The 26,025-nt window shown below is 57.9% G+C and overlaps 1 protein-coding gene and 1 long non-coding RNA gene across 2 annotated transcripts in view; one reads left to right on the forward strand and one right to left on the reverse strand.

Moving 5' to 3' along the window:
* The window catches only part of LRFN2 (leucine rich repeat and fibronectin type III domain containing 2), a 164,201-nt gene extending 141,998 nt beyond the window's left edge, over positions 1-22,203 (forward strand). The window contains exon 3 of the mRNA XM_017345105.3: positions 19,579-22,203. Coding sequence (XP_017200594.3) covers positions 19,579-20,557 — 979 coding nt within the window. The 3' untranslated portion in view covers positions 20,558-22,203. The remainder of the gene's footprint in view (positions 1-19,578) is intronic.
* LOC138849665 (uncharacterized) lies at positions 1,422-15,235 on the reverse strand. Its single transcript, XR_011388685.1, has 4 exons — positions 6,132-15,235; positions 5,863-6,001; positions 4,131-5,040; positions 1,422-1,836 (listed from the first exon to the last, which is right to left on the reverse strand). It is a non-coding gene; the product is annotated as an uncharacterized lncRNA (long non-coding RNA).
* Positions 22,204-26,025: the final 3,822 nt, after the last annotated feature.

The raw sequence follows: 26,025 nt of genomic DNA on the forward strand, positions 1-26,025 counted from the left end.
GAGTACCCGTACAGGCAGTGGGAGTGTGTTAAGAGACCAGGCAGCCCTGCGCCTGGCAGGCTTCTGGTCTCCTCTTCTCCCTGCTCCCCAGCCTGCCTCCCCCGTCTCCGTGTTTTTAAAACCAGGAGAGCAATAAACCCGGAGATCAGTCTGCTGAGGTTTTAAGGGACCGCGGTATTTAGGGACTGCCTGCAACTCTGGAAGACCCAAAGGAGTGAATGTGTAAGGGTGGAATTTCAAAGCCCACGGCAGGCCTGCACATTTCTCGGGTGCCTTCCAAGAGTGTCAGAGATCCTGTCTGTGTCTCCTCGCCCTGCTCGGGAAAGGGGCTCCCAGGCAGATGCAGAGCCCTTCGGGGCTCCTTTTCCCAGGAGACTCATTTCTCCCCGTCACTCTGAGACTCTGAGCGCTCTCCCAGCGCTCCGGCTGCAGGCTTGTCTGAAGCGCGAAATACTTAGCAGGGGGAAAGGGGCTGCAGACTGTGGCTGGTCCCTTCCCTCCAGTAAGAAAACCAGAGAACCAGCTGTCTGTTGCCATCTTCAAGTTACTTCTTTACTTGAAAGACAGAGAGACAGAGAGACAGAGAGAGAGAGAGACAGAGAGAGAGAGAGAGAGAGAGAGAGAAAGAGAGAGAGAGAGACGGAGGGAGGGAGGGAGGGAGGGAGAGAGCTCTTCCATCCACTGCTCACTCTCCAGATGCTTTCAAAGGCCGGGGCTGGGCCAGGCCAAAGTCTGGAGCCAGGACTGCACGCCAGGTGTCCCACTCGGGTGGCAGAGACCTGAGTTGTTGCGCCATCATCCGCCGCCTCCCAGGCTGCACGTAAGCTGGAAGCTGGCATGGAGAGCAGAGTTGAGGTTGCAACCCGAAGACCCGGATATGGGATGTAGCCATTGCACCCAACCCCACCCTCTGTTAATTTTCTACAGCATATGTTTGGTTGGCTCGGAGGTGGGGACAGAAATCTTTATTTCATACCAGGAGGAAACATGGAGGAGGGTTTCCCGAGTGGGGGGGGGTAGGGAGGAGTGTCTGGAGCTTGGGGGATGGTGTTGGTGTCAGGGTGACCATCGGAACACCAGCAAATGCCCCTCTGGCCAGCAGCCTTCCCAGGTGTGCTCACAGGACCAGGTCCTGGGCAGGGTGGCGGTGGGGACAGTGTGGGGCTCAGGCCCCGTTTTCCCACCAGCCCTGGACATGCTTCGGAATCCCTGGAGGAGTTGCCTCCTCCCCCGAGAGCATCGGGGTCAGCCTGGGCTGGGCCTGAACGCCAGTGCTGGGCTGGCACGGGTAGGCGGAGCTTCTGTGCATCCACAGCTGAGCCCTGTGTCTCTAAACCTCCAGCGAGGGAGGAAGCCAGGAGCCTCGGGTTCCTATCCCAGTTCAGCCATACCCTTCTCACCTCACCTGAGCCTCTGCTGGATTTTTTTTAAATTTTAAATATTTATTTATTTATTTGGAAGGCAGAGTTACAGAGAGGCAGAGACAGAGAGAGAGAGAGGTCTTCTATCCTCTGGTTCACTCCCCAGATGGCTGCAATGGTCGGAGCTGCGCTGATCTGAAGCCAGGAGCCAGGAGCTTCTTCCGGGTCTCCCACGTGGGTGCAGGGGCCCTGGGACTTGGGCCATCTTCTACTGCTTTCCCAGGCCATAGCAGATAGCTGAATCGGAAGTGGAGCAGTCGGGACTCGAACCAGTGCCCATATGGGATGCCAGCACTGCAGGCTGCGGCTTTACCCGCTAAACCACAGCGCTGGCCCTCTGATGGATTTTTAACATGGGAATAAAATTCCCTGCCATTGGGCCGTATCTCTCAAGAGCAGCCATCCAGGAAAACACCTGGGGAACACAGCGTGTTGTGAGACATAATCGCTGAAGCCCCTTTGATAACCCACAGCTGAGTGATTGCAACCAGGAACACGGGAATGGGGCTGCCCCTCTCTTCCCGCGCGTGAGCCTCAGGCCTCTCCTCTGTGAGGCAAGTGTGGATCTAGCAGGCAATGATGGGCATGGAGGCGGAGCAGAGGAGCGGCTGGCCCAGCTTGTCCAGATTTGGGGCTTGTCTCTGTCATGGACGAGCATCCCAGAAGGGGGTGGTCCTGTGCAGGGACGGGAGTTCAGTGGACTCTGGGGGCCGAGCAGGTCATTTGCTCAGTGCTCCTGCACTGTCTGGCGCTCTCCACCTGGGGGCTTTGTCAGGCATGGCCCAGTTCAGGGGGTGTTGGCATCCCCAGGAGAAGCCGTCAGCCTGTAGCTGGGTGGCCAGGGGGATTCATATCCCAGCTCCCTCACCCTTGGGGAAGGAGGAGGAGGACCAAGAGGCACGACCTGTGCTCTCTCCCAGAGAGGCAGTAGGATGGCGCTCCAGGTGCCCATGGTGGTCGCCTGCTTAGCCGAATACCCCACATGGACATCCTTCCCGCCTCCCGGGCCCACCTCCCACTTAAATACCTGCCGCTGCAGTGGTCATCCCAGAGTCTGCATCCGGGTGGCCCAAGCCACGACGGGCACCCGCCTTCCGGATGTTTCTTCCTTTTGAAAGAGCTGCCCACCCAGAAATCCTCCCCAGCCCCCACTGGCTTCTGTGGATGGCTCCCTGCATGTCCCCGGGGCCACACTCGGGGCTGAGGCCCCCATCTCTGAACAAGTCAGCCAAGGGGACAGAAGGCAGAGTGGCACGGGCGAAGGCAGCCGCCCACATGGTCCCAGAACTGGGAGCCAGCCGGGGAGAGCCACTGAGCATGGCAGCTGTTCTGTCCCCTGCGCCTGCTCTCTCCTCTGCTCCGGAGACATGGAGTGCAGAGAGCAGCAGAGGGGAATGTCTCAGTTGCTGCCAATTAGGCTGATGGTCTGGCTTGTGCGTGCCTCGCAGGAGTGGACACCCCGTGGGCAGCAGGCAGGCTTGGGACGAGCAGTCAAATTAATGCCCATCATCTTCAGAGTCTCAGAGGTGGGGGGAGCCGGAAGAGTCGCTCAGAACTACAAAATGAGCCATGCCAGCCCTGGGTGAAGGCACAGCCTTGGAGATGTGCAGTAAGGGTGACTGGGCTCACTAGCCATGTGTAAGGGAGCCGCTATAGCTGGCGGGGTGCAGGGGGCTCCAGACGTGGGCTCCGGGCTTGGGCTGTAGCTGTGCGGCTGACACCCGGGGTGGAAGAACTGACCGAGGTGGGGTGACAGGCCTTGCTCTGTAGAGAAGATTTGGGCAGGAAATGCAACACCGGAGAGCTCTGGCTGACCCAGAGCCTTTTAACCGGGCAATGAGCAGTGGTCTTAAGTTAAGGGGCTCGTCAGCTTGGTAATGAGCCCCAGATCAGGTTAAACCATGAATGTGTCTCAGCAAAATGTGTCTGCCCGAGCTTTCCTGTGAGCTACCTGGGCTGGGGTGGGTGCACTCTGGGGGGCTGGCGGCTGTTTCTTTGGGGCTGGGACTCTAGAACGAGACTGTATAGGTGGACTGATGAAGAAAGGGGCGGAGACAGAAGCATCAGGCCTGGCTGAGGGGTGGGAGGAGCCCTGGGATCTGAGTCAGCTGCAGACCCCGCAATGGGTGGCTCTGATCCCCTTGGTCATGGGCATGCAGGGGGCTGGAGTTGGCCTGGGCTGTGCGGGGCCCGAGCTCTGGGTCAGCTTTGGATCTTCCCCGTGCGTCTCTTTCTGGAGCCCGGGCCGGCGCTTCTCACGGTGATGGCAGAAGCTCAAGAGGCGGGCCCAGCTGCAGGGGCAAATGTCGAGGCCCCTGGCTGTCCTCTCTGCTGTAGCCCATGGCCAAAGCACATGATGCAGCCACACCCCAGGTGGAGGGGGTCCGGGCCTGGAGGCGTGACTGAGCAGAAGCTACGCCTACAGGGAGCAAAGCAGCACCATGCAGGCTTCTGGGAGAACTGTCGAGCCGGAGTCTGCCTGGCCCAGGCATCTCGCTGGCGCCCAGCTCCCAGCCTTGTGCAGAGAGAAGCTTCTGGTCTTTGTGCGCAGGGCAGAGCACCCCACCAGGTCCCTGCCCCAGCTCCTCCGGCCGTACCCAGCCCCCATCCTTCCCCTCCACCCCCACCCCCGGCCATGAGCATTTACGTTTGGGTTCGGTTCAGTGAGCTCATGTGGCACATGCCACAGGACTACTGGCCGCCGCTCACCTCCTCCCGTGGCGCCTGAGTGTGCATTTTTGCTGGTGCCCGGCTGTGGTGACGAAGGCTGCAGCCACAGCTTGTGCTGGCGGTGCAGGGGCTGGGGCTGGGCTACCCGAGCTCTTTGTCCTGAGGCCTGGGTGGCCAGGCGGGGCTTCTGCCATGGCACCAGGCCTGGCCATGGGCTCTTGGAAGCTAGGCTGGTGGTGGTGGTGGTGGCAGCTGGCTCTGCACACCAGAGGGATATTTTTACCGCCCATCAGAATGCCGCCGCAGAGAGCCAGCGCCAGGGGCTGCTTCCCAAGACGGCTTGGCGCTCCTCCCCCCAGCTTGGATTTCTCTCTCCAGGGAGGTCTGAGTGGAACAGGGAGGCTCTAAAAATGCCCAGGGCAGCTTGCTGGTCCTCAGCGGGCCTGTCCCCTCGAGGGCAGGTGATGGAGGGAAACTTGAGTCTTGCTGCTGAAGCGGGGAGGTGGGCTGCCTCCCCCGGCACCCAGGTTCAGACTCGAGCCCTGCTCTTGGCCACTGTGTTTAGAACGGGCTTAGGGATGGGACCCTATCCCCAGACACTTCCTTCACAGATCAGAAAGCCGGAGAGTCCACCCTTAGAGATGCATCTCTCTGGATCTATGATGGAGATGCAGAAATGGTTTCCTCTGGGCCCAGCCAACAGGGATACTGACCTTCGTGGAGGGCACAGTGGAAGCCCGGGCAGCAAGAAGAGGGCGGGGTCCCCAAGGACCGCAAGGCCTCCTCGAAGCCCCTTTGCCCTGTGTGGGCATCTTCCCAAGGGCTGGAGCCAGTTCAGGGAGAGGAAAGGGACAGCTGCGCTCCTCGCGACCTGTCGGCTGCTTCTTCTTCACAATGATCTTGGGACAGCTTCGTCCTTCTTTAAAACAAGCCTGAGTTCTTGCATAGACTGAAAAACAAACAAACAAAACCCGACGTGAGAAAGGCATGATTCAAGGCCACGCAGGCGGCCCTCTCCTTTCTCCATGAACCCTTGTGGCCCTTGCCACTCGCCCCACTCATTGCCCCTGTTCCCACCGCCCAGGTGCAGGTGCGGTGCAGAGCGTACCCAGGCAGGGCGGGAGACAGGGGTCCTGGTTGTTCCTGGCCACTTCTCAGACATGCCCTCCCCTGCTGGGTCCTTCACCCCTCTCCATCCACCTCCTACCCTGGGATTCCATCTTCGTCTTCATCAAAGCAAACAAAGCCTTCCACGGTGGCTCCATTCAGCTCCTGCAGAGAATCCCCATGGCTCCCCCAATGCTAGTTTTCCATATGCACCATCCTCCACCTTCCTCCGTTCTTGGTCTTCCCCTTTAGTCATCTGAGAGGAGTTATTTAATGTCAGGTCTGGGTGAGATCAAGTCGTGGGGGAACTACCTAGCCCAGAGAGGTCAGGGAAGCTTCCTGGAGGAGGTGACTCAGAAGGTCAAATTGGAACTCACTGAGTGAGGAGCACAGGAGGCAGTGCAGGTAAAGGCTGCTCCATTTGTCTGTGGAGCACGACGGGGCCTCAGGTGAGCAGGTGTGTGGTGTCCCTGTGCACGTGTGTGGTCCAACAGTGGATGGTACACTGGATGTGGGCTGGCCAGAGCACAGCGGACTGCAACAGCTCTCCCTGGCTAGGGGCACCCCCCAGCCTGGAGGCAGCCTCGGTCCACTGCACCAAGTCCCACATAGACAGGGGGCCCCTAGGAAGGGCGGTCCCCTCCAGTCATGGAGTTTGTCTCACCTGCTCCCCGAGACAGAGTGGCTGGGGGCAGTGTGGCAGCTGGGTGACCATGTCTTCGTGCTGGCTCTCTTGGCAACGAAACAGCAAAACGGTTTACTTGTATCATCTTCTGTTTCTATGTGGTAGCCATTGCCCGTGCCTGGTTGGAAGGACTGGGATTACTATCACGGACGGGAGGTAGGAATGAGGTCAGAGTGCCCAGGACAGGCAGGTGGCTCCCCCGCAATCACGGTGGGGCAGGGGGGACAGCCAGAGACAGGAGCACATACCAGGGACCACAGTCCGTGGCTTCTGTGTACTTGCTCGTGTAGTTCCTCCAACATCCCGACACAAGGCACTGTGCATCTGGATTTCAGATGAGAAAACCGAGGCACCAACTGGTGATGAAGCTCGCCTGAGGTCTCAGAGCGGGGACTGGAACCCTGGCAGGCTGGCTCCAGGGTCTGCAAATGAGGCCCTGACCATGCCCGGCCGGCAGCACGGGGGCAGGCCGTGTGCTCCCTGCCTGCCCTGTGTGCTCCCTCCTGCCTGCCGTGTGCTCCCTCCCGGCCGGCAGCACAGGGAGGCAGGGACCCTGGTCAGCCCGCTTTGTAGTCAGAGAGGATGAGCCAGCTGCACGAGGCCTCCCCGCCAGGCTTGGGCAAGCCAGGCAGGATTCAAACCCCCAGCTGAAGCTCCTGGCCTCTCCTCTTCCCCCGTGAGTTCAGGCGGAGAGGAGTGGGACAGGTGTTGAGGGGTCACAGGGAATGGTTTTAAACAGAGACCGGGGACACTGTTCCCTTCTCCACCATCTCCTTCCAGTCTCCCAACCCTTCAACTCCAGAACAGCGAGCCCAGCTCACTCAGAGCCTCCAGGCGGAAACAGGACCAGCACCTAAGGGGGAAACAGGTAGACGCTTCAGGAAGGCTGTGAGTTAGACAAGTGGAAGAACTTCCGGGCAGTGCTGGTGCCCAGTGCCTAACAAAGCCGTGGCTTCTTTGAAGGCAGCAGGAGGCTTTGTTCACTGAAGGGGCTGGAGAGTCTCCCGACCCTGACCCCCCCACCCCAGGCAGGCAAGCTGGGGCAGGTCTCCCGCTCCTTCACATGATGGCCATGGTCATGGCTGAACCCTGACACCTCTGCCTCCCTGTCACTGTCTCCTCCCGGGTGGATGTGAAACCCAGGCCAAGGTCAACCCTAATGACAGGGTGGGCTTAGGGGAGGCAGGCAGATTTATGGCCTGGTCTGTGCCATCAGCCCCTGGAGCCACAGGCTGGAGGACAGCTCCGTGGATCTCTGATGGACCCGGGACTGCCTGGCGGAGGGGGCAGTGCCTAGATCCCAGCTGAGCTGCTGACCTTGTGCCTTCAACACAGTGAGGGCGAGAAGGTCGCCTTTCCTCTGTGGGAGCCACGTGTGAACAAAGGTGGTGCTGGATCATTCAGCACCCTTGGGAGTGGTGGCCCCCGGCCCTGCCCCCAGGGGCAGCTGGGCAGTGCTGTGTGCCCAGCAGGAGCAGCAGAGGCCGGGTGCTCACCCTGCAATGCAAGGGGGCTTCCAGAAGCTCCCAGGGAGGTGTAATTAAAAGGTATGTTTATTTCGATACCAAAACATTTTTGAAATCCAGGTGCGGTTTTTTGCGTGATAGGAACGATCCACGAATTTTGCAAAGATCCCTGCTATGGCAGCACCAAGAACCAGTAAGGCTCATGGGTTCCTGTGGTGTAGGGTCTCCCGCCCCTCAGATGCTGCCTTCCCAGGGAGGCTGTCCCCTCCCTTCACCCACCGCATCCTCCTCTCCTCACCTGCCTTAGCTTTTTCTTCTTTTCATAGCGCGTTCACTTTCTGACATATAAATACATTACCAGTTAGGTTTACTGCCTACCCCTGCCCCGCCCAGTATGTCACCTGTGGGGGGCAGGGCCTCGTGCCCCTGGTGGTCACCACTGCACCCCCAGTGCCTGATGCAGAGAAGGTGCTCTGTGAGCATCCCACGGACGAGTCTGGAAACTACCCACGACACAGACACCGTCTAATCCCAACCCAGCGAGAGACTGGGACCGGCCCTGCCCCTGGCCTGGTGGGGGTTGCAGAGCTGGGAGAAGAATCGGGGCTCCCGTCCTGGGCCAGGGCTCCGGGTCCCGCAGTGTCTGAGCTGCTCTGGGCTCCGCTGGGAGATGTGCATGTTGGCCAATCCATGAACCACTCACAGGGCTGGGACCTGGCAGGGACAGGGGCTGGCTTGCTTCCTCCCTTGGTTAAAGTAAAAGAGACTCTTTAATCCAAGAGGGCCCCCAAGTGTGGCTTCCCGGATGGGGCACGCTGGGGGGCTTTCCTTCCTGAGGATTGCTGGGCAGGGGCGAGTCAGGTTTATTTAGCTCCTTTATCCCCTGCTGCAATGCCCACCGTGTGCTGGATCCTTGCTGTGGGTGGTGCGCCCAACCCGTGCACGCTGCAGTGGGATGTGGAGCACTAGCGCACGCCCACGGGACCATGTGCCAAGCACTGAGCTCGCTGCTCGTAGGGGCTCCTGCCATCTCCCCAGCCATGCTGCGAAGTGGATGCTTCTCGGAACACCACCCTGCTACAAATGACAAACCTGGAGCAAAGGCACCACGAGATGATGGCTGCCACCCTGGGGATTTGGGCGACACAGGTGCAAGCAGAGTCCTGGGGCTCATGGGGGCAGTGCAGCAGGTCGGATGGTGGTGTTTGTAGCGTGGCCCAGCCAGGCCTCCCTGAGAAGCAGGAGAAGAAGCATATGTGAGAGGAGAAGCTCAAAGGAGCTGAGCTGAGCAGAGGTGTGCAGGAAGGACACGCCCAGTGGAGGGGACGCGCAGGGCAAAGCTCCAAGGCTGCGGTGCCTCTGCGGGGTAACGGGGAGCTCAGCACAGTGGAGCAGCCAGAGTGCGGGAGCGATGGGCAGAGGGCAGGAGATGGGGCAGAGGGCACGGAGCCGGGCCAGGGCCCTGGAGGCCCCTGTCGGGATGTTGTCTCAAATGCTCACCTGTCACAGAGACACTCACAGACTCCGCCTGCAGTGCCGGCATCCCATATGGGCACCGGTTCGAGTCCAGGCTGCTCCTCTTCTGATCCAGCTCTCTACTAATGGCCTGGGAAGGCAGTGGAAGATGGCCCAAGTCCTCGGGCCCCTGCACCCACGTGGGAGACCCGGAAGAAGCTCCTGGCTCCTGGCTTTGGATCGGCCTAGCTCTGGCCGTTGCAGCCAGCTAGAGAGTGCATCAGCAGATGGAAGACCTCTCTCATTGTCTGTAACTCTGTCTCTCAAATAAATAAATAAATAAAAAGTCTGCCATGCCGTCAGATCTCTCATGCCTCCCATCAGGGAGCAGAAGTAGGGTCCCCAGCCCAGTTAAGCCCCTTCCTCGGGGGGACGAGCACTGAGGCTGTCCATGGGGCTCGGCTCACTTGGGCATCATTTTCATGAATCTCCGGTGGCTCAGCCAAAGCTTTGCAGAACGAGTCAGGTGGGGTGGGGGTGCATCCTGCCGTGAGTGTGGAGCTCAGGCCTCTCCCTGCCTGAGCCCTCCTCCAGCTCCCAGTACACGCAAGGCCTGGATTCCTAGCATCGGAGACACGTTTGCTTTGTGTTTATGTGGGTCGAGTGACAGCTGCTGCCAGGCACTGAGCCAGACCCTCCGTGGACCACGTGTTGGCTGCTGGAGCGACCCAGGCGGGCCGAGAGCCTGAATGCTCCATGTGACAGAGTGAGCAGGGCTCTGGCAGAGTAAGGCATCAGGAGGTTAAGACATGGCCCAAGCGTAGGTCCCGTGGCTGGTGAGTGGCAGAGCCGGGATTTGAACCCACGTCCGGCTATAACCACTGCACTGTGCAGCTGCAACTTCCTTATCTAATGGTCGGTGGTGTTCCTGGGGGCCTTGTCATTGGTTGATCGGGGGCTTTTCTTTTCTTTTCTTTTTTTTATTTGACAGGTAGAGTTATAGACAGTGAGAAAGAGAGACAGAAAGATCTTCCATTGGTTCACCCCCCAAATGGCCACTACAGCCAGCGCTGCACTGATCCAAAGCCAGGTGCTTCTCCTGGTCTCCCATGTGGGTGTAGGGCCCAAGGACTTGGGCCATCCTCCACTGCACTCCTGGGCCACAGCAGAGAGCTGGCCTGGAAGAGGGGCAACCAGGACAGAATCCGGCGCCCCGACCGGGACTAGAACCTGGTGTGCCGGCGCTGCAGGTGGAGGATTAGCCTAGTGAGCCGCGGCACCAGCCCGAGAGGCTTTTCTTGATGAGACTTAGGCAACTGAGGCGTAGGGGGCAGCTTGCAGATGGGAAGCAGGGCCTGGAGCTAAACAAGGGTCAGCCCTGTGCAGACAGCGGGGAGGGGAGGCACCGCCCGGGCCTTTAAGAGGCCTCTGATCCTTGCAGCCCCCGCTGGGTCACGGCAGTGCCATGTTGACCCCGTCCTGAAGAGCAGCCACGCCCCTGCCCTGGTGCCTCTCGGGGCCACGTGTTTAGGAAAGGCCCACGTTTGGCCCCGGATGCCGATGCCAGAGGAGTCTGCAGCTTATGATTCTGATGATCCTCACTACACTGGCCTCCGGACCAGAGACGGCAAACACGAGCCCTGGTCCTTCCAGACTCAGGGCACAGCCTCAGAATCCTTCTCAACACTGGCTCCCAGCAAATGCAACAGTGAGCGTATCTGCAGGGCATTCAGAACCTACTCCTCTCTAGCTCTGTTCCAGCCATACTTTGCCTGCTCACTGTTCCTGCCTCAGGGCCTTTGCACTGGCAGCTCCTTTTGCCTAGAAATTATGATGTCCACGTGCTGTCAACACTTCCTTCAGACCTCCCAGAGTATGCGTTCCTGGCTAAGGAAACTGCCTTTGTCCCTGGTTGGCTGGTGGCCTCCATTAACCATTGCCCCCAACATGGGAGCAGGAGCACAGGTATTCAGTGTGCTGCCCAGGGTTATCGCGAGCTTTCACTGAGGAGAGGTGAAGGTACCGTGTTCAAATCAAACCTCTTCTCAGTGAGTCCTTGGGCAGGGCACTTACCGTCTAGCCTCAGTCTCCCCATCTGTACAATGGGAGTCATACCAGCTCCTCCTTCATGAGGTTGCTCCAAGGGTTGCGTTAGCTCACCCTGTCCAGCACTCAGGACAGAACTGTGTACACAGTAAGTGCTTGGGGAATATTACCTGCCCGTGTAAAAGTGATGCATTCCTTTTGTTTCTTTTTCAATTGCTGTCAAACAGCGGGTGTGACTCTAAGACTTGCTTCCTGATCCAACACGATTCTGCTCAGCACGAGGTCACCCGGGGTGGGGACACTGTGCTTCGTGGCCTGGCCGGCCCTGCTGTCAGCACTCAGACACTTCCCAGCGATGCCAGCTCAGCCAGGTGCCTACCTGCCCGAGCCTCGGTTCCTCCATCTGTGATATGGGGGGTGATTATGATCTCAGTGGAGTGAGTGTGCAGTCAGAGACCTGGAAGGTCGCCAGTGCTCCCTAAACCGCACATGCGATAGAACCGGCTGTGGCTCCCCTGCACCCCTGCAGAGTGCAGAGAAGCAGCCACAAGCCCCTTCAGGACCTGCAGGGTGAGGCAGGGCGGGAAGGCAGGCCCCTGTTAGGCGTAATGAGGGCATTCCATAGAGTCTGCGATCCCCTGGCCAGTGGGAGAGGGGCACGGGTGGGGCTTCTCTGGAGAGCTGGTAATGAGGGTGCAGGGCTGGGAAGCCAGGCGGGTGGGCTTGGTGTGGCGTCTCCAGGTTAGCACCGGGTCTCAGCAGGCACCCGTGTGCATCTGATGGATATGAGGTGAGCGCAGCACCTGCAGGTACTGTGAAATCAAGGTGAGGAGTTCTTTTATTTTAATCTTTATTCATTTTGAAAGAGTTAGAGAGAGAGAGGTCTTCCATATGCTGGTTCATCCCTACATGGCCACAATGGCCAGTACTGGGCCAGGCCAAAGCCAGGAGCCAGGAGCTTCTTCCAGGTCTCCCACGTCGGGACAGGGGCCCAAGCACTTGGGCCATCTTCTACTGCTTTCCCAGGCGCATTTGCAGGGAGCTGGGTGGGATGTAGAGCAGCCGGGACTCAAACTCATGGTCTGGATATGGGATGCCCGGTGCTGCAGGCAGCAGCTTTAGCTGCTACGCCACAAAGCCAAGCCCCAAAGAGGGGGTTCTGTTGACTCCAGGAGGGCGAGGGTTTTATTGCTAGTGTCACACCAGCCCTGGTCTCCTCCACCTTGAGCAGGAACACAAGCATGTAGACACAGTGGCCCAGGAACGTCCAGGCTCCAACACGACAGGACTGTGTTTCACTCTGCCAGTGGTCCCGGGTAGTGTATCACGTGTCAGCTGGGCACCTGTGCCCGCCCCCTCAGCCCTGCTGTCATCGCTTGGTCAAGGCCAGGTCACCAGTCAGGGTCCAGCTGGGAGAGTAGGGGAGATACTTCTTCCTCCTCCATTTGCCAGGTGTTACTGTGTGGACACGCCCACCCGCCAGGGGGCTGGGGAAGGGGCCTGGCCCAGAGGCTGGGGACAAGGTGCGAGGAGGTGCTGGTCAGTCTGTGGACTTTGCCACAGGCTCCCTGAGAAAGCAAAGCCCACACCTGCTCCCCGAGGCCCGGCATCCTGAGCGAGTGGCACACTGCTTGCGTTAGGCAGGAGCAAGCTGCATGTTGAACACACTCTGTCGCACACACACACATACTCACAAATAGCCCCATTCAGCTCCCCGATGACACCTGTTGAACACCGAGGCATACCCCACACATCTTGCACACGCACCCGTTCCCTCACTCTCCCCATATATACGCAGCTACATGCACATCCAGGGCGGGGCTTCGGTAGCTCAGGAAGACGGCGCACATCTCCGTGGAGAGGGCTAGGGACCAGCCAGGGCCCCAGGCCACCGGCACCCAGCGATGCGTTTCAGTAAAAACCCCTCACATTTGGGGGGCCTCCACGTTTCACAGAGCACTTTTACTCTCCCTTCTCAACCATTGGGGTGCTGGGAGGAATCTTCACGGGAAAGGCGTAGTGTGAAAAAAATCACGCGTGGACTTCAAAACATTTTTTTTGCACGCAAATAAATTTACTGTTGGATTCCACTTTTCCATGAACTTTTTGAAGGCCCCTAATGGCTACTCAGCATTGACCCTAGGCCAGATCCCAGGCCTGGAAAGTGCACTGTGTAGATGGGGGTAGCACAGCCCTGTTCTCCAGGGAGAGGCGGACACAGTCTGACAGAGGAGACTAGGGAGGCTGTGCAGGCGGAGCGAGGGATGCACCCATCTCAGGCAGCCATGATGTGGGCAAGAGGAACCCCTATGTGCCGTGGGCTCAGTGGGGGGCCATGGGTGGTGCAGGGAGCGAGCTAAGCACATCCTGAAGCTGGAGCCCTGCTCAGTCCTGATGTGAAGGCAGAATCGTCTTTGCCCCGGTGCAAAGCAAGCATGACGAGTTCAGAGAGAGCATACTCTCATCAGTGCAGAGGTTAGCTCCTTGTGTCACTCAGGGCTTGAGTCAGAGGGAAGGATTGGGTTCTGTGGAGGCTGGAGCTGCTGTCGGGTCAACCAGAGGGCATCGTGGGGATTAGCAACAGTAGGGAACTGCCACCAGTCACCTGTGCCCGCTGGGGTTGGAAGGACGCCGGGCAGGGCGTGGCCAGAGATGTGTGGCCGGGGCTAGAACACTGGGAACTGGAATCGGAAGAGACTTGCAGGTTGACAAGGAGAAACTTGGAGAAGGAAGGAGGAAGAAATACGGGATCTGGCTTCTGCCCTCTTCCCACATTCCCGGCTCCCGATGCTTCCACTGGCCATCTGTACCTGGTGGCCCGAGGCAGGGAGCCTGCGGACAGGCACGGGAGCCTGGGAAGTGTGGTTTCCAGCCCCGCAGAACAGGGCGGGTGACAAGTGGAAAGCAGTCTGGAAGCAACCGTGAGATGACAGGGATGCTCCTACGACTTCGTCCCCCTCTCTGCTCTCCGCAGCAGATTTGTTGAAATGAAGGAGAAAAATGCCTAATGAATATTAACAAAGGGAGCAAGGAGAAGCACGCAGAAGCAGCAAGCACGCAAAAGGATGCTTGTGCTGGTTTTTCCTGGGTAGGGACTCGGGGTTGCAGTTTCACAATGTGTTTTGGAGCGTGTGCGTTTAATTAAATTTAACGCGTTGGAGCAACTTCACTTAAAATAGCAATTCGTGTTTTCTGCTAACAGAGATGTCGCTGGTTTATATCATGGAAAGCAATGTCTCGGGCTTTGGGGAATGTTTTTCACAGAGGGCTGTGACTGCTGGTCGCCTTCTTTTGACCCTTCTGATGCAGTCTCCCCTCCTCCACCCTGCCCTCTGCCCAGGACCTGTGTGCACCTGTGAACTTGGGCTTGTGGTTGGGTTCAGCCATGGAAAGTAGCCGCAGAAGCTCGGGGCAAGGAAGACGGTGATATTTGCCTGGTGCCGACCCTGTGAGGTTGCCCCTAGCAGCTTCTGCTTCTCCACAGTGGCTCTCGAGGGGGGCGGGTTTTGTCCCCAGTGGACATTCAGCAGTGTCTGGGTATGTTCTGGAATTGAGGGGGAGAGCCAGGATGCTGCTAAACACCCTGCAATGTCCCTCACGTCCGCGACTTAGCCAGGCGCATGAGTCCACAGAGCCGAGGCCGGGAAATGCTGCTCTTGACAGGTGCTTCTCAAGCTATACATGGTGGAGGAGCAACTTCTTTTTTTCCCCTAGTCTGTTGCAAAGGGATGCTTTTGTAAGAATGTAACAGAAGGAACACGAGGCGCAGTGAGTTAAGTCACTGCCTGCAGTGCCAGCATCCTATACTAGAATGCTGGTTCAAGATTTTTTGTCCCAGCCTCTGCTTCCCACCCAGCTCCCTGCTAATGCACCTGGGAAGACAGTGGGAGATGGTCCAAGTATCTGGGCCCCTGCACTCACAGGGGAGATCTGGATGGAGCCTCGGGTTCCTGGCTTTGGCATAGCCCCACCCTGACAATTGCAGTCATTTGGGGAGTGAATCAGTGTGTGGAAGATCTCTCTGTCTTTCTCTGCCTTTCACATAAATAAATCATTTTTTAAAAGAATAGAATAGAAATAAATTATCAGAAGAAAATCACTGTGTACTTGGAAATGACAACCAATGTCAAGTAGCTACCACACTTTAATATGTACTCTGAATTTTTGTTCCGTGGATCTGGGAGAAGGGGCAAACAAACAGTCCATGTGCCAGCATCCATCGGAGGCCACCTTGAGTCAGAGTGACCTAGGTGATGCTCTCCCCTTCCTGAGTCAAGAGGGTGGGGACAGCTTAGCAGCTTCCAGCCCTGGGTTACTGCATATCCTCTCGAGGTCTCCCATACCCTATCCATCTCTTTTCGATTTGTCCATTAATAAATACCGTCTTTTTTAAAAAAGATTTATTTATTTGAAAGAGTTACTCAGAAGAGAAGGAGAGGCAGAGAGAGAGAGAGGTCTTCCATCTGCTGGTTCACTCCCCAGATGGCCACAATGGCTGGAGCTGAGCTGATCTGAGGGCAGGAGCCAGGAGCTTCTTTTGGGTCTCCCACGTGGGTGCAGGGCCCAAGTACTTGGGACATCTTCTACTGCTTTCCCAGGCCATAGCAGAGCTGGATGGGAAGTGGAGTAGCCAGGACTCGAACTGGTGCCCAAATGGGATGCCGGCATTGCAGGTGGAGGCTTTTCCCACTACACCACAGTGCCAGCCTGATAAATACCATCTTTATTGTTGTGAACACATCTTCTGCCCCTGGAGGACCACACTGATTCCAAGAATTCTCCTATGAGAGCAAGGTTTAAAAATGTGAGAAAAGTTCAAGGGAGAGGAACTGGGAGCACAAGAACAGGGTGGGCAGCCTGGTTTGGGAGCCCAGCTCAGGAGAGATTATGGCCAGCCCTTGAAGGCTGTCCAGTGCACAAGGGGCTTGGGTGGGGCTGTGTGTTAGTGGAACACGGCAGGGGGCGCTGCTGAGAACGGACTTGTAGGGAAGCATAGGCAGAGACAGAGAGCCTGTTTGGAGGCTGCTACTTCCATCAGGGTCAGCAATGGGCAGGTGCCCGCAAAAGCCCATGAGTGGAGCTGAGGGCAGGGAGGGGTTGGGGAGGCAGAAGCTCCCAGCGGGAGAACTGGGCTGTGGGCAGGAGCGAAGGGCCAGGGCGGGCTCCCAGGATCCAGCCTGGGGGATTGATGGGTGGTGTGTGCACAGGGGCACACCGATGGGACTGGAGTTCCATTTCAGTCGCTGGTGTTTGCATAGTGCTCTTTGCACGTGAGTTTAATGCAGTTTGTCTGTTGGCCGCTCGGAGGTGGGTGTGGTCTTGCTTTTTTATAAAAAATATTTAAAGGGCTGTCTTTTATTTTTTATTTTATTTTTTGGAAAAGAAGAGTGTGAGCAAGAGAGAGAAAGTAGGGTGGGGAGAGAGATCTGTAATCCCCTGGTTCACTCTTCAAATGTCCATGATAACCAGGGTAGGACCAGACCAAAGCCAGGAGCCAGGAGCTTCTTCTGGGCCACCCATGTGGGTGGCAGGGACCCAAGTACTTGAGCCATCTGCTCCTGCCTCCCAGGGTGCGTGCACATCAGCAGGAAGCTGGAATTGGGGGTGCAGCTGGGGCTCCAGCCCAGCAGCTTGAGTGGCGATCTTGCTTTCCTGTGGTCTTGCTTTTGATGAGCCAGTGAGGGCTCTGGATCCCAATGAATCCAATCTGCTCTCAGCCCTGTCATCCCGCCAGGGGACACGCAGTCGGTTTCTCTTCCTCCCTCCGTAAACAGGAATAGGAACTTGCTTGGGGGCTTGTCGGGAGGTTGAATGAGATATTGCCTGTGAGCCTCCTGGCACAAGGTCAGTGCTCTGCTCTGAGTGTCAGGGGCTGCTTGGGGGCGGTGGGCTCTGCCTGCCCTCAAGTCTCCCCAGTGCCTGCTGCCCCAACACACACACACACATGCACACACATGCACGCATGCACACACACATGCATGCACACACTCACAGCCCTGGGACGGGGGACCCAGGAGCTGCCTTCCCCCTCTTCTTCCTGATCCTAGGACGTCCCTGTTAGCAGCACAGCCCACATGCAGCTCCATCACATTATGACTTTTTTCAACCCAGGAGGCAAGAGGGAGGGAAGCAGGATCCCCACAAAGTGGCCCAGGGAAGGCAGGAAGATGAGGCGCGTCTGAGAAGCAGCATGGCCCTGGAGCCACCTTTCTGGGTTTGGGTCCCATCTCTGTCACCTACTAGCTGGGCATCCTTGGGAAGGTGGCTTGACCTTTCTGTACCTTAGTTTCCTAACTGTAAAGTGGAGAAGGTAATAATCCTAATTACAGAGGATTAAATGAGAATTGATCCCTCTAAGGATCTCAGGATGGTGCCCAGCACAGGGTAAAGCCTCAGGTTAACTGCACTTTTTTTAAAAAAATTATTTATCTAAAGGTAGAGTTACAGAGAGAGAGAGGGTGAGTGAGAGTGAGAGAGAAATCTTCCATCTGCTGGTTCAATCCCCAGATGGCTGCAACAACCAGGGATGGAGCAGGCTGAAGCCAGGAGCTTCATCCAGGTCTCCCACATAGGTGCAGGGGCCCAAGCACTTGGGCCATCTCCCACTGCTTTCTCAGGTGCATCAGCAGGGAGCTGGATTAGAAGTGGGGCTGATAGGACATGAACCGGTGCCTGTATGGGTTGTTGGTGTCGCAGGTTGCAGCTTTACCCGCTACTCCGCAGCGCCAGCCCTGTAACTGCTCTTCTTCTTTCTTTGTTAGCAGTGGGGTCTGCTTCCCAGGAGAAGGTGGCTAACCACTGAGTTGACAGGGCTCAGGGTCCATTCCCCATGTCATGGGGTCGTTGAGAGGGCGAAGTACAAGACTGTGGAGCCCCAGGGTGCCTCACACCATGGCTGCCTGTGCTCTTCTCTGTCCACGCCCGGGGAAGGGGCTGCAGCGCCCCCTGCAGACTGAGGCCACTCTGCTGGTTCCTCTTTGTCTCACTTGCAAAATGCCGGACCTCAGGGAATTGCTGGGGACTGAGTGGGTTGAGCGGCACATGGTGGCCTTTTGGGGTTTGCTCTTGCGACAGTCACTGCTCTCGGCGTGCTGGGCTTCTGCCTCTCCAGTTCCTTCTTAGCCCTGAGGGGGCAGGAGCCAGGCTTTGGAGAACACGTGTGTCCCTGAAGATCCAGCCATACAGGGCTCCTGGGGCCCTGTCCAGCCGGTGGCCCACGCACAGAGGAGCACAAGCTGTGGTGCTGTGCCACAGGATGGGCCAAGGCAGACCCATCAGTGAACTGAGGAAAACTACCCCCATACCTGTCACGCAGGGAGTACCAGGCCCAGACTGTGGACCCAGAAACTAGTGTTAAGTCCCTGCTGCCTGGTCCTAGCAGTCCCAGCTGTGTGACTTCAGACAAGTTGGCATCTCTGAGCCACAGCCGTTTCTCCTCTGTGAGCCGGGAGCGCCGAGGACTTCCACGAAGCCCGTGGCAAACGTGGCTGGGGAGGCCGCCAACAAACGGGGAGGTCCTGCCTGCGGGGTCCTTTCTGGGTCCTCCTTGTGGCCTGGCCTGCTGCCAGCGGGTGCTAGGGGCAGCGGGGCAGGGAGCATGGGGGCAGGGTCTGCTCCGGTCTGGCCTCCCCCGCAGCACAGCGGGTGGCCTCCCGGGCTCCGTTGTGATGGCTGTCGATATCTGTCTGTCAGGTCTCATCCTGCACTCTAGGGTCCTCCCAGACGGAAGTCTCCAGGCTTCAGGCTTCGGATTTCCTATTTGAGGTCTTAATTACATTGTCTGGCTCAGGTTTGAGGGGTTGATGGGAGCTGATGGGAGCAGGGGAAGCGAGCGGAGGGAGGGGCTCCAGGCCCCGGGGCCGTGTTTCTGCACATGTGTCTTTGAGAGCGACCAGACGGCAGAAGGCATGGTAAGGACGGTGGCGATGGGGCTTCTGTCCGAACAGGAACCCCCGGCTGCCATGGATGGGCCCCAGTGTGGGGAGACAGAGCTAAGGTGAAGGGGCCGGCCCACCTCTTCCTGACTGCCATGCCTGTGGCAGAGGGTTCGTCCCTTCTCCCCTGCCTCCAGGTCCTGTCTGCTTGGACCCCCCTGCGCCAAGGGGGAGCCCTCTTTGGAGAGGAGGTGGTGTTGAATGCTCGGGGCTGGGCCTTGTGCCTGGCACAGTGCCCGGCCCTGGGAGCGGGCTCCGTGTCACAGGTGGTCCTGATGCACCTTGGGGCACTGGGGTGGGCTAAGGGGCTGGGGCTGCCTGGCACTCACCACCGGCTTCCCACAGACCCAGGGAAGAGTTGCAGCTGCTGAGGGGAGGGGCAGGGGTCGCTGCTCTTCACTCCTTAATCTCTCTGCCTCTGTCCCTCCCCCCTCCCCTCCCTGTGTGTCCTCTCCCAACTCTGCATGAGTCTCCCCCTCCTCCCCCTCTTGCCCCCTTCCTCTAAACGCCTCCCCTGTCTCTCTATCCACTGTGCCCCCTCTCCTGCCCTGCTCATCACACCTGCCACCTTTTTGTCTCTGGGTCCCCCCCCCCGCCACTCCCCCTACCTCCATCTGGCACCCGTCTGTCCACGTGGCTCCCTTGTTACCTCCACCTGCCTGCTTGTTCCCTTACCTGGGTCGGAATGGTTCATCTCTCTCCTCCTCACTGTTCCCTGTGTTCCATCCTCGTTGCCTGCCCCTCTCCTCTCCCTACCACTGCTCACCCTCTGTGTACCCCTGGCCCCACCCCAGGATGATCCCAGCCTCCAACAAGGCCTTCTTGGTCAACAACCTGGTGTCGGGGACTGGCTATGACTTGTGCGTGCTGGCCATGTGGGACGACACGGCCACAACGCTCACAGCCACCAACATCGTGGGATGCGCCCAGTTCTTCACCAAGGCCGACTACACACAGTGCCAGTCTATGCACAGCCAGATCCTGGGAGGCACCATGATCCTGGTCATCGGGGGCATCATTGTGGCCACACTGCTCGTCTTCATCGTCATCCTCATGGTGCGCTACAAGGTCTGCAACCAGGATGTCCCCGGCAAGATGGCTGCTGCCGCCGTGAGCAACACATACTCACAGACCAATGGGTCGCAGCCGCCACCTCTGTCCGGTGCACCTGCTGCGCAGCTGCTCCAGGGGCCGCCCAAGGTGGTGGTGCGGAATGAGCTCGCCGACTTCACCGCCAGCCTGGTTCGAGGCACGGACTCTTCTTCCTCCAGCTCCCTGGGCAGCGGGGAGGCGGCGGGGCTGGGCCGGGGCCCCTGGAGGCTCCCTCCTCCTGCCACCCGCCCCAAGCCCAACATTGATCGGCTGATGGGAGCTTTTGCCTCCCTGGACCTCAAGAGTCAGAGAAAGGAGGAGCTGCTTGACTCTAGGACTCCAGCCGGGAGAGGGTCTGGGACACCGGCCAGGGGCCACCACTCAGACCGAGAGCCACTGCTGGGGCCACCGGCAGCCCGCGCCAGGAGCCTGCTGCCTCTGCCCCTGGAGGGCAAGACCAAGCGCAGCCACTCCTTTGACATGGGGGACTTTGCAGCTGCCGCCGTGGCTGCGGGAGGGGGCGCCCCCGGTGGCTACAGTCCCCCTCGGAGGGTCTCGAACATCTGGACCAAGCGCAGCCTCTCCGTCAATGGCATGCTGCTGCCCTTTGAGGAGAGTGACCTCCTGGGGGCCCGGGGCACTTTTGGCAGCTCCGAGTGGGTGATGGAGAGCACAGTGTAGACCAGGGGTGCGTGGGGGGGTGCTCCCTCCCCGTCACAGCCCCTACAGGGTGGGAGAAGAAAGGGGAAGAATCCTTACTGGCAAGTCTTTGTGGGGTTTCCATGGTGATGTTTACATCCAGGGCCTCTCGTCCCTCCCTCCCCAACCACCACGTCCCGCCTCACTGCCCCAGGCCCGTCCCCGAGCCAGCCGGGGTGCTCAGGGAATGCGGACTCGCGTGGACGCTGAGCGCCGAGTGGCTGGAAAGGCGAGACTCCGCCTTTCTCATCACAGATGTAGCGTGCCAGCAAGTGGCTTCGGATTGCTGTGGGTCCCAGTGTGGTTTTTTTTTTTTTTTAATTTCTGAATTTATGTTTTCCATTTCCCAGACTCCTTCTCTTCATTTGCTATGTGTTCCCAGCAGCCTCGGGGGTGGGCAGGCGTCGCCAGAGGACACAAGACGGGAAGGACCCTGCTTCCACACTTGCTTGGGGGGAGACTGGAGGCCACTTTCCAGAGCCCTCATGGGTCCCAGCCACCCTCCCACCCCGCACTGGGAGGCCTGGGCAACCCCGAGGCCTGACTGTCACCAGAGCTTTGCAAACATGACACCCCAGAGCCATCACAGCGGCTTACACACAAAGGGCCACTTCCAACATTGCAGGGTGACAAGGAGAAGGGCTGTGGGCTGCAGGGCAGATGGGAGTCTCTGGACCCACTTGGGAGTTTTTGTCTCCTTCCTGTGCAGCCAGAGCAGGAAGCCCCCAGGAGCGTGCATGAGGTCAGGGGGCTTCTCTTAAGGAGGGCCCTTTGGGACAGGGCTCCAGAGCCACTGACTAATCCGCTGAAGAACCTAGCTGGCTTTGGACCCCCGTTTCCTAAGTGGCCAGATGCAGGGATTGTGTGCACAGGCTCTCAGAGGGAAAATTCTAGAAGTGCTGCAAGAAAGCCCGGGCTTTTCAGAATAGCAGAGGTGTCTGTGGTCATCCTGCCCTTAATGCTCTCTCCTCCTCCCCCAGAGCAGAGGGACTTGCCCAAGTCCCTGATGTTAATCAGCAGGAGGGTCGGACCCGCCTCCCAGGATGCGGTGTGGTACCCGTGGCCCTGGCTTAATGCCGTTGTGTGCCCCGAGTCAGCCCCGTGTTTGTTTCTGAAGGAGGCGGCTCAGCGTGGCACATGGCAGGTGCCTCCTCTGGGTTCCCGGAGGAGGGAGGGGTCACCCACAGAAATGACAGGTGGGGAATGAGAGGCTCGCGTGGACTCCTATCTGCTGGGAGGCTAGCTCCGCACTCCCAGATGGCCAGGGAGAAGTGACCTCGGACAAATGTCAGCACTGGCCCCCGCACCTGTGCCCCCCGGCCTCTGTTCACATCTAGGTCTCCCCTCCTTGCTGACTCACTGCCTCCCCCTCCTTTCCCTCTGTCCCCACCTCATTCTTCCCTTTCCCAAGGCTCCTCTTTAAACTGCTATGCCCTCTCTCTCTCTCTCTCTCTCTCTCTCATTCCTCTCCTTCCTTCTCCCACTGGCCAGCCACACAGCCCACCCAGCATGTTGGTGAGATCATTCTGGGCCTGAAAGTCCTGATGGGCTCAGGCCTGGAGGTGAGCTGCACCCCCCAACCCCAGCACGGGGAGGGGGGGAGGGCGGAGCTCGGGGACTGTCTGTAGGCTCAGGACTGCCTTCCAGCCCCGCCCTGCAGCCTCCCGCGCCAGGCCTGAGCCCATCCTCGCTCTCCTCCCTTTCCTCTTGACCCCTTTTCCCATCTCACCTTCCTGCCACTCTCTCCACGTCATTCTTCCTTGTTACTCTCTGTCTTCCCCGGTCATTGTCTGCTCCCGCCAAGGTCATTAACACACCAGGTCAGCCTCTCCTGAGAAGCAAATCGATTTGCCAGGCCAGTGCCAGGGCTGGAGCACATTCCTTCCCGAGTCGGAGCGGCTCCCCCAGAACCAGGCCACTTGGAAGGAGGCCTCCCCCGGCCCCTCCCCGCGCCCCCTCTTTTTCACTCTGCGTTTCTCCCGTCACCTTTCAGGATGCAGCTGTTGTGGACAAGGTCTCCAACACCACATTCCTTTTCCCCTTTGGGTTCCAACACACAGAGGAAGGGGCTGGGGTCGACTCCCTGTTCTCATCAGCGGCTCTGAGCTCTTGCTGTGACACTATAGGTCCCTGCCCTGGTATTTGTCATGTTCCTGACTTGGAGTTTTGGGAAGTAGCATCCCTGTGGTCAGATGATCGGTGCCGATCTTCTCCTTTGCCAAGAAGAAGAAACTACAGTACAACGTACGGTTTCAAAACCCACCACCACCAACGCTTCTTGGGAGGGAGACCACTGTACCAAGTCTGTGAATATCTGCTTCATTTCCCTGGAAACTGGGGCTTTCTGAAGATGACTTGGAAGCGGTATTTTCTGTTGCACCTGTGTTTGTTTCTGCCAGGTGGGAGCCTGCCCCTGCCAAGTTCATGAATAAGCTGGGGAGTCTGAAACAGGAGTGGGTGGGGACATCCATTCAAGGTACAGAGAGGGGCAGGAGGCTGGAGGGAAACTCTGGACTGAGAAGGGGAGAGGCCAGCTGCCCACACTGTCCCAAGTGACCTCTCTGGTCTCTGGTATACCAGCCGGAACCTGCTGTCTCCTGGGCTGTGGCTACCACTGCACCTGGCCACTAGGGGCGTATGCCTATCTTCCATCCATGTTGGTTATGTGCAGGAGGCAGTTTTTTTTCAAAAGTGTCTTTTACTGGGCAACAGCGAGAGAACAAACCCCAAACCAAGGCATAGAAATAAATGAGCTTCTGGAACACAGCTTCCCAAGTCTTGCTGATGCCCAGACCAGCGCTGCCGGTGGGATGGAAGAGAAGATGAGCCGCACCGCCCTTTTCAGTGCTCAGGTAGTCACATGAAAGCACTCACTAGGAAACAGGTGAAATTCATTTTAATAACACTTAACCCAACATATCCCAAACATTGGTCCAACATGTAATCCTTATAAAATCAGTAGTAAGACATTTTATGATCTTTTTTTTTTTCCCTGTACCAAGGTTTGGAAACCTGGTGCACATGCCACACTTAGGGCCACACCAATGCAACCTGGCCAGCTTGAAAGGGCTTAAGAGCCATGTGTGTGTGGCAGGTGCTGGCCACGGCAGTGGGCAGCAGGGCTCTGGCATGGCCAGTGACTGATGTCAAGGCGCGGTGTTTGGAAGGGGAGAGGAGCCAGCCCTCGCAGGGGCCTGCGGCCTCCAGGCCCTGTGTCTGGTGCTGCACGTGCGTTCCCCTCTGAATCCTCACCCCAGACTTTCAAGGTGGATGTTATTATGATGCCGCCTGGACAGATGAAAAGACCGAGGCGCAGAGGCTTCAGTAACTTGCCCACAGTCACACAGCCGGTCTGGCTGCACAGCCAGCGCCTACTCCCTGCCATCACACTGTCCCCTTCTCCTTGCTGCCTTCTTCAGTTTGCAATAGATTGTATTTTGCACTGAGTGAACTTCTCAGACTTACAGTTTGGAAACCCTTGCTCTGACCTCAAGGCCTGGTAGAATCCCCCGAGTGCTGAGTGCAGGTAGGAGCCCCCCCAATTCTGTGGCCCCTTCCAATCTCACCCGGGCCTTTCTGGCCCTTCTCTGTCCTGGCCACGAAGACCCCTTCAGGATTCAGATGGCCTTGCCCAGCCTGTGCTCTGCTGTCCCTCTCCCCTCTTGTGACCGCCAGGAGGGCCCTTGTTTACTGAGCTCCTTCCCTGCTCAGTGCCATTTACGAGCCCCGACTTCTTCCTCTTAGGTAAGAGGCCTCACAGACGCGTGTTGCTACGACCCAGCCCTGCTCCTCGCCTTTTCCTAGTCCCTGCCCACCACCCCCCGCTCCAGGTCCTGAGAGAGGGCAGCACTCAGCTCTCTGATCTTTGGCAGAAGAGATGGCTGACACAATACGAGGGGTCTTCAAAAGAATTTATCAGAAATGCATATTATGACAAAACTACGCACGGATTCCAAATTTTTTTTTTTGACCAAAACAATTTCAGTTCCATTTCCCATGGGTTTTCGGGAGCCTGCTTGATTATTAAGTTTTTGGCAAATGTCTACCTCTTTCCCCATAGTCTTGATAATGACACATCTGTTGGGTTCCCCTCTAAGGAAACAGCTACTGTTTTTCCATCATTACAGTGTTGAAAACCGAAAAGACGTTAGGCACACACTCTTTTTTTTTTTTTTTTTTAAGGGAGATAATTTTCAGGCAAGTAAGAGGGAGGTCACTGTCCCATTTCCCCTTTCTCCTGAAAAGCCGCAGGCATTGATTTCTCCTAAGCACAGCCCGTGCGCTTTCCTGTCCCCCGACCTCCGTGTCAGCAGCGAAGGTCTGAGGGCTGCAGCCGTCTGGGTGGAGCGTCCTCTGTTCTTGCCGCTTTGGGGATTTCCGCGAAGCGCGTCAGAGAAAAGAGACACACTGATTCACAGGGAAGCCTGCTTGCAGGCAGTGGGCGGAACCTGAGCGCGCACTTTGGAATATCGCACCTCAGTTCCCAAGCCCAGCCATCGCATGTGACGTGCTTGGTGGTGAGGGACGCGGGTTGTGACACGATGGCTTCTCACAGGTGAATACCCGAGGGGTCTACTTTTGCATAATAAAATCAGCCCCAACTGGCTTGTTCTCCCAACATCTAACAGGAACACCCTGTTTAACAACACCTATTTGTGCTTTCAGCCTTGATGGCAAAGATTCTAGTTTGTCAGCTTCTGCCATCTCACAGCCAGCCAGTCAGTGATTACCATAAGGCCAGCAGGTGCCCCTTCCTTGGAGCTTTTAGTAGAGGGAAGTCCACAGGCTTCCTCCAGACCAGAGAGAGGAGCTGGTGCTTACCCAAAAAGCCATACTGGGGGCCCCATCTTAGCCATTCAGGGCCTTCTGACAGGTCAGCGTGCTCATCTTCCTTCTGCTCATCAATTCTAGACACGCAAGCCCAGACTGAAGGTTCTTTGCTGTTCTTGTTGGGACAGTGCATGTCCTGGTCCCTTTAGCCAATAGCTGCGGGCGCGCTTGGCAATACAGAGCCAGCCTTTTTCTCTACCATCTCACTCTGCAGGGTGAGGGGTAAAGGAGATCTCCGACGGAGTCCGTTCTGAGACGCAGCGGCATGCTTCCCTCTCCATGAGGGGGCGGGGCTGGGATTTCCCCCATCTCCATGGATTCCCCAAGCCCATCTGGCCCACACCGCCAGCAGCTCACTGCCCAGCCCCCCAGAGCCTGGGTGCCTCCGTCCAGGCCGTCCACTGGCCAGTTGGTGATGAACGCATCCCTTCTACTGCACGTCCTCTGTAGCAGGTGTTCATCGGTACTCCCTGGGAACACCCAGCAGTGACCCTAACATTTACGTACATTGTAATGTAAGGGTGATTTCTTTCCCTTTACTGCCCTGGGCTATGTCCAAGATGTCCCCTGTTCCCCAAACCATGGTTTCCTCTGTTGGCTGGCCTGCCTGCCACTCTTTC

Source organism: Oryctolagus cuniculus, chromosome 5, assembly GCF_964237555.1.
Source record: "Oryctolagus cuniculus chromosome 5, mOryCun1.1, whole genome shotgun sequence".
Taxonomy (NCBI): domain Eukaryota; kingdom Metazoa; phylum Chordata; class Mammalia; order Lagomorpha; family Leporidae; genus Oryctolagus; species Oryctolagus cuniculus.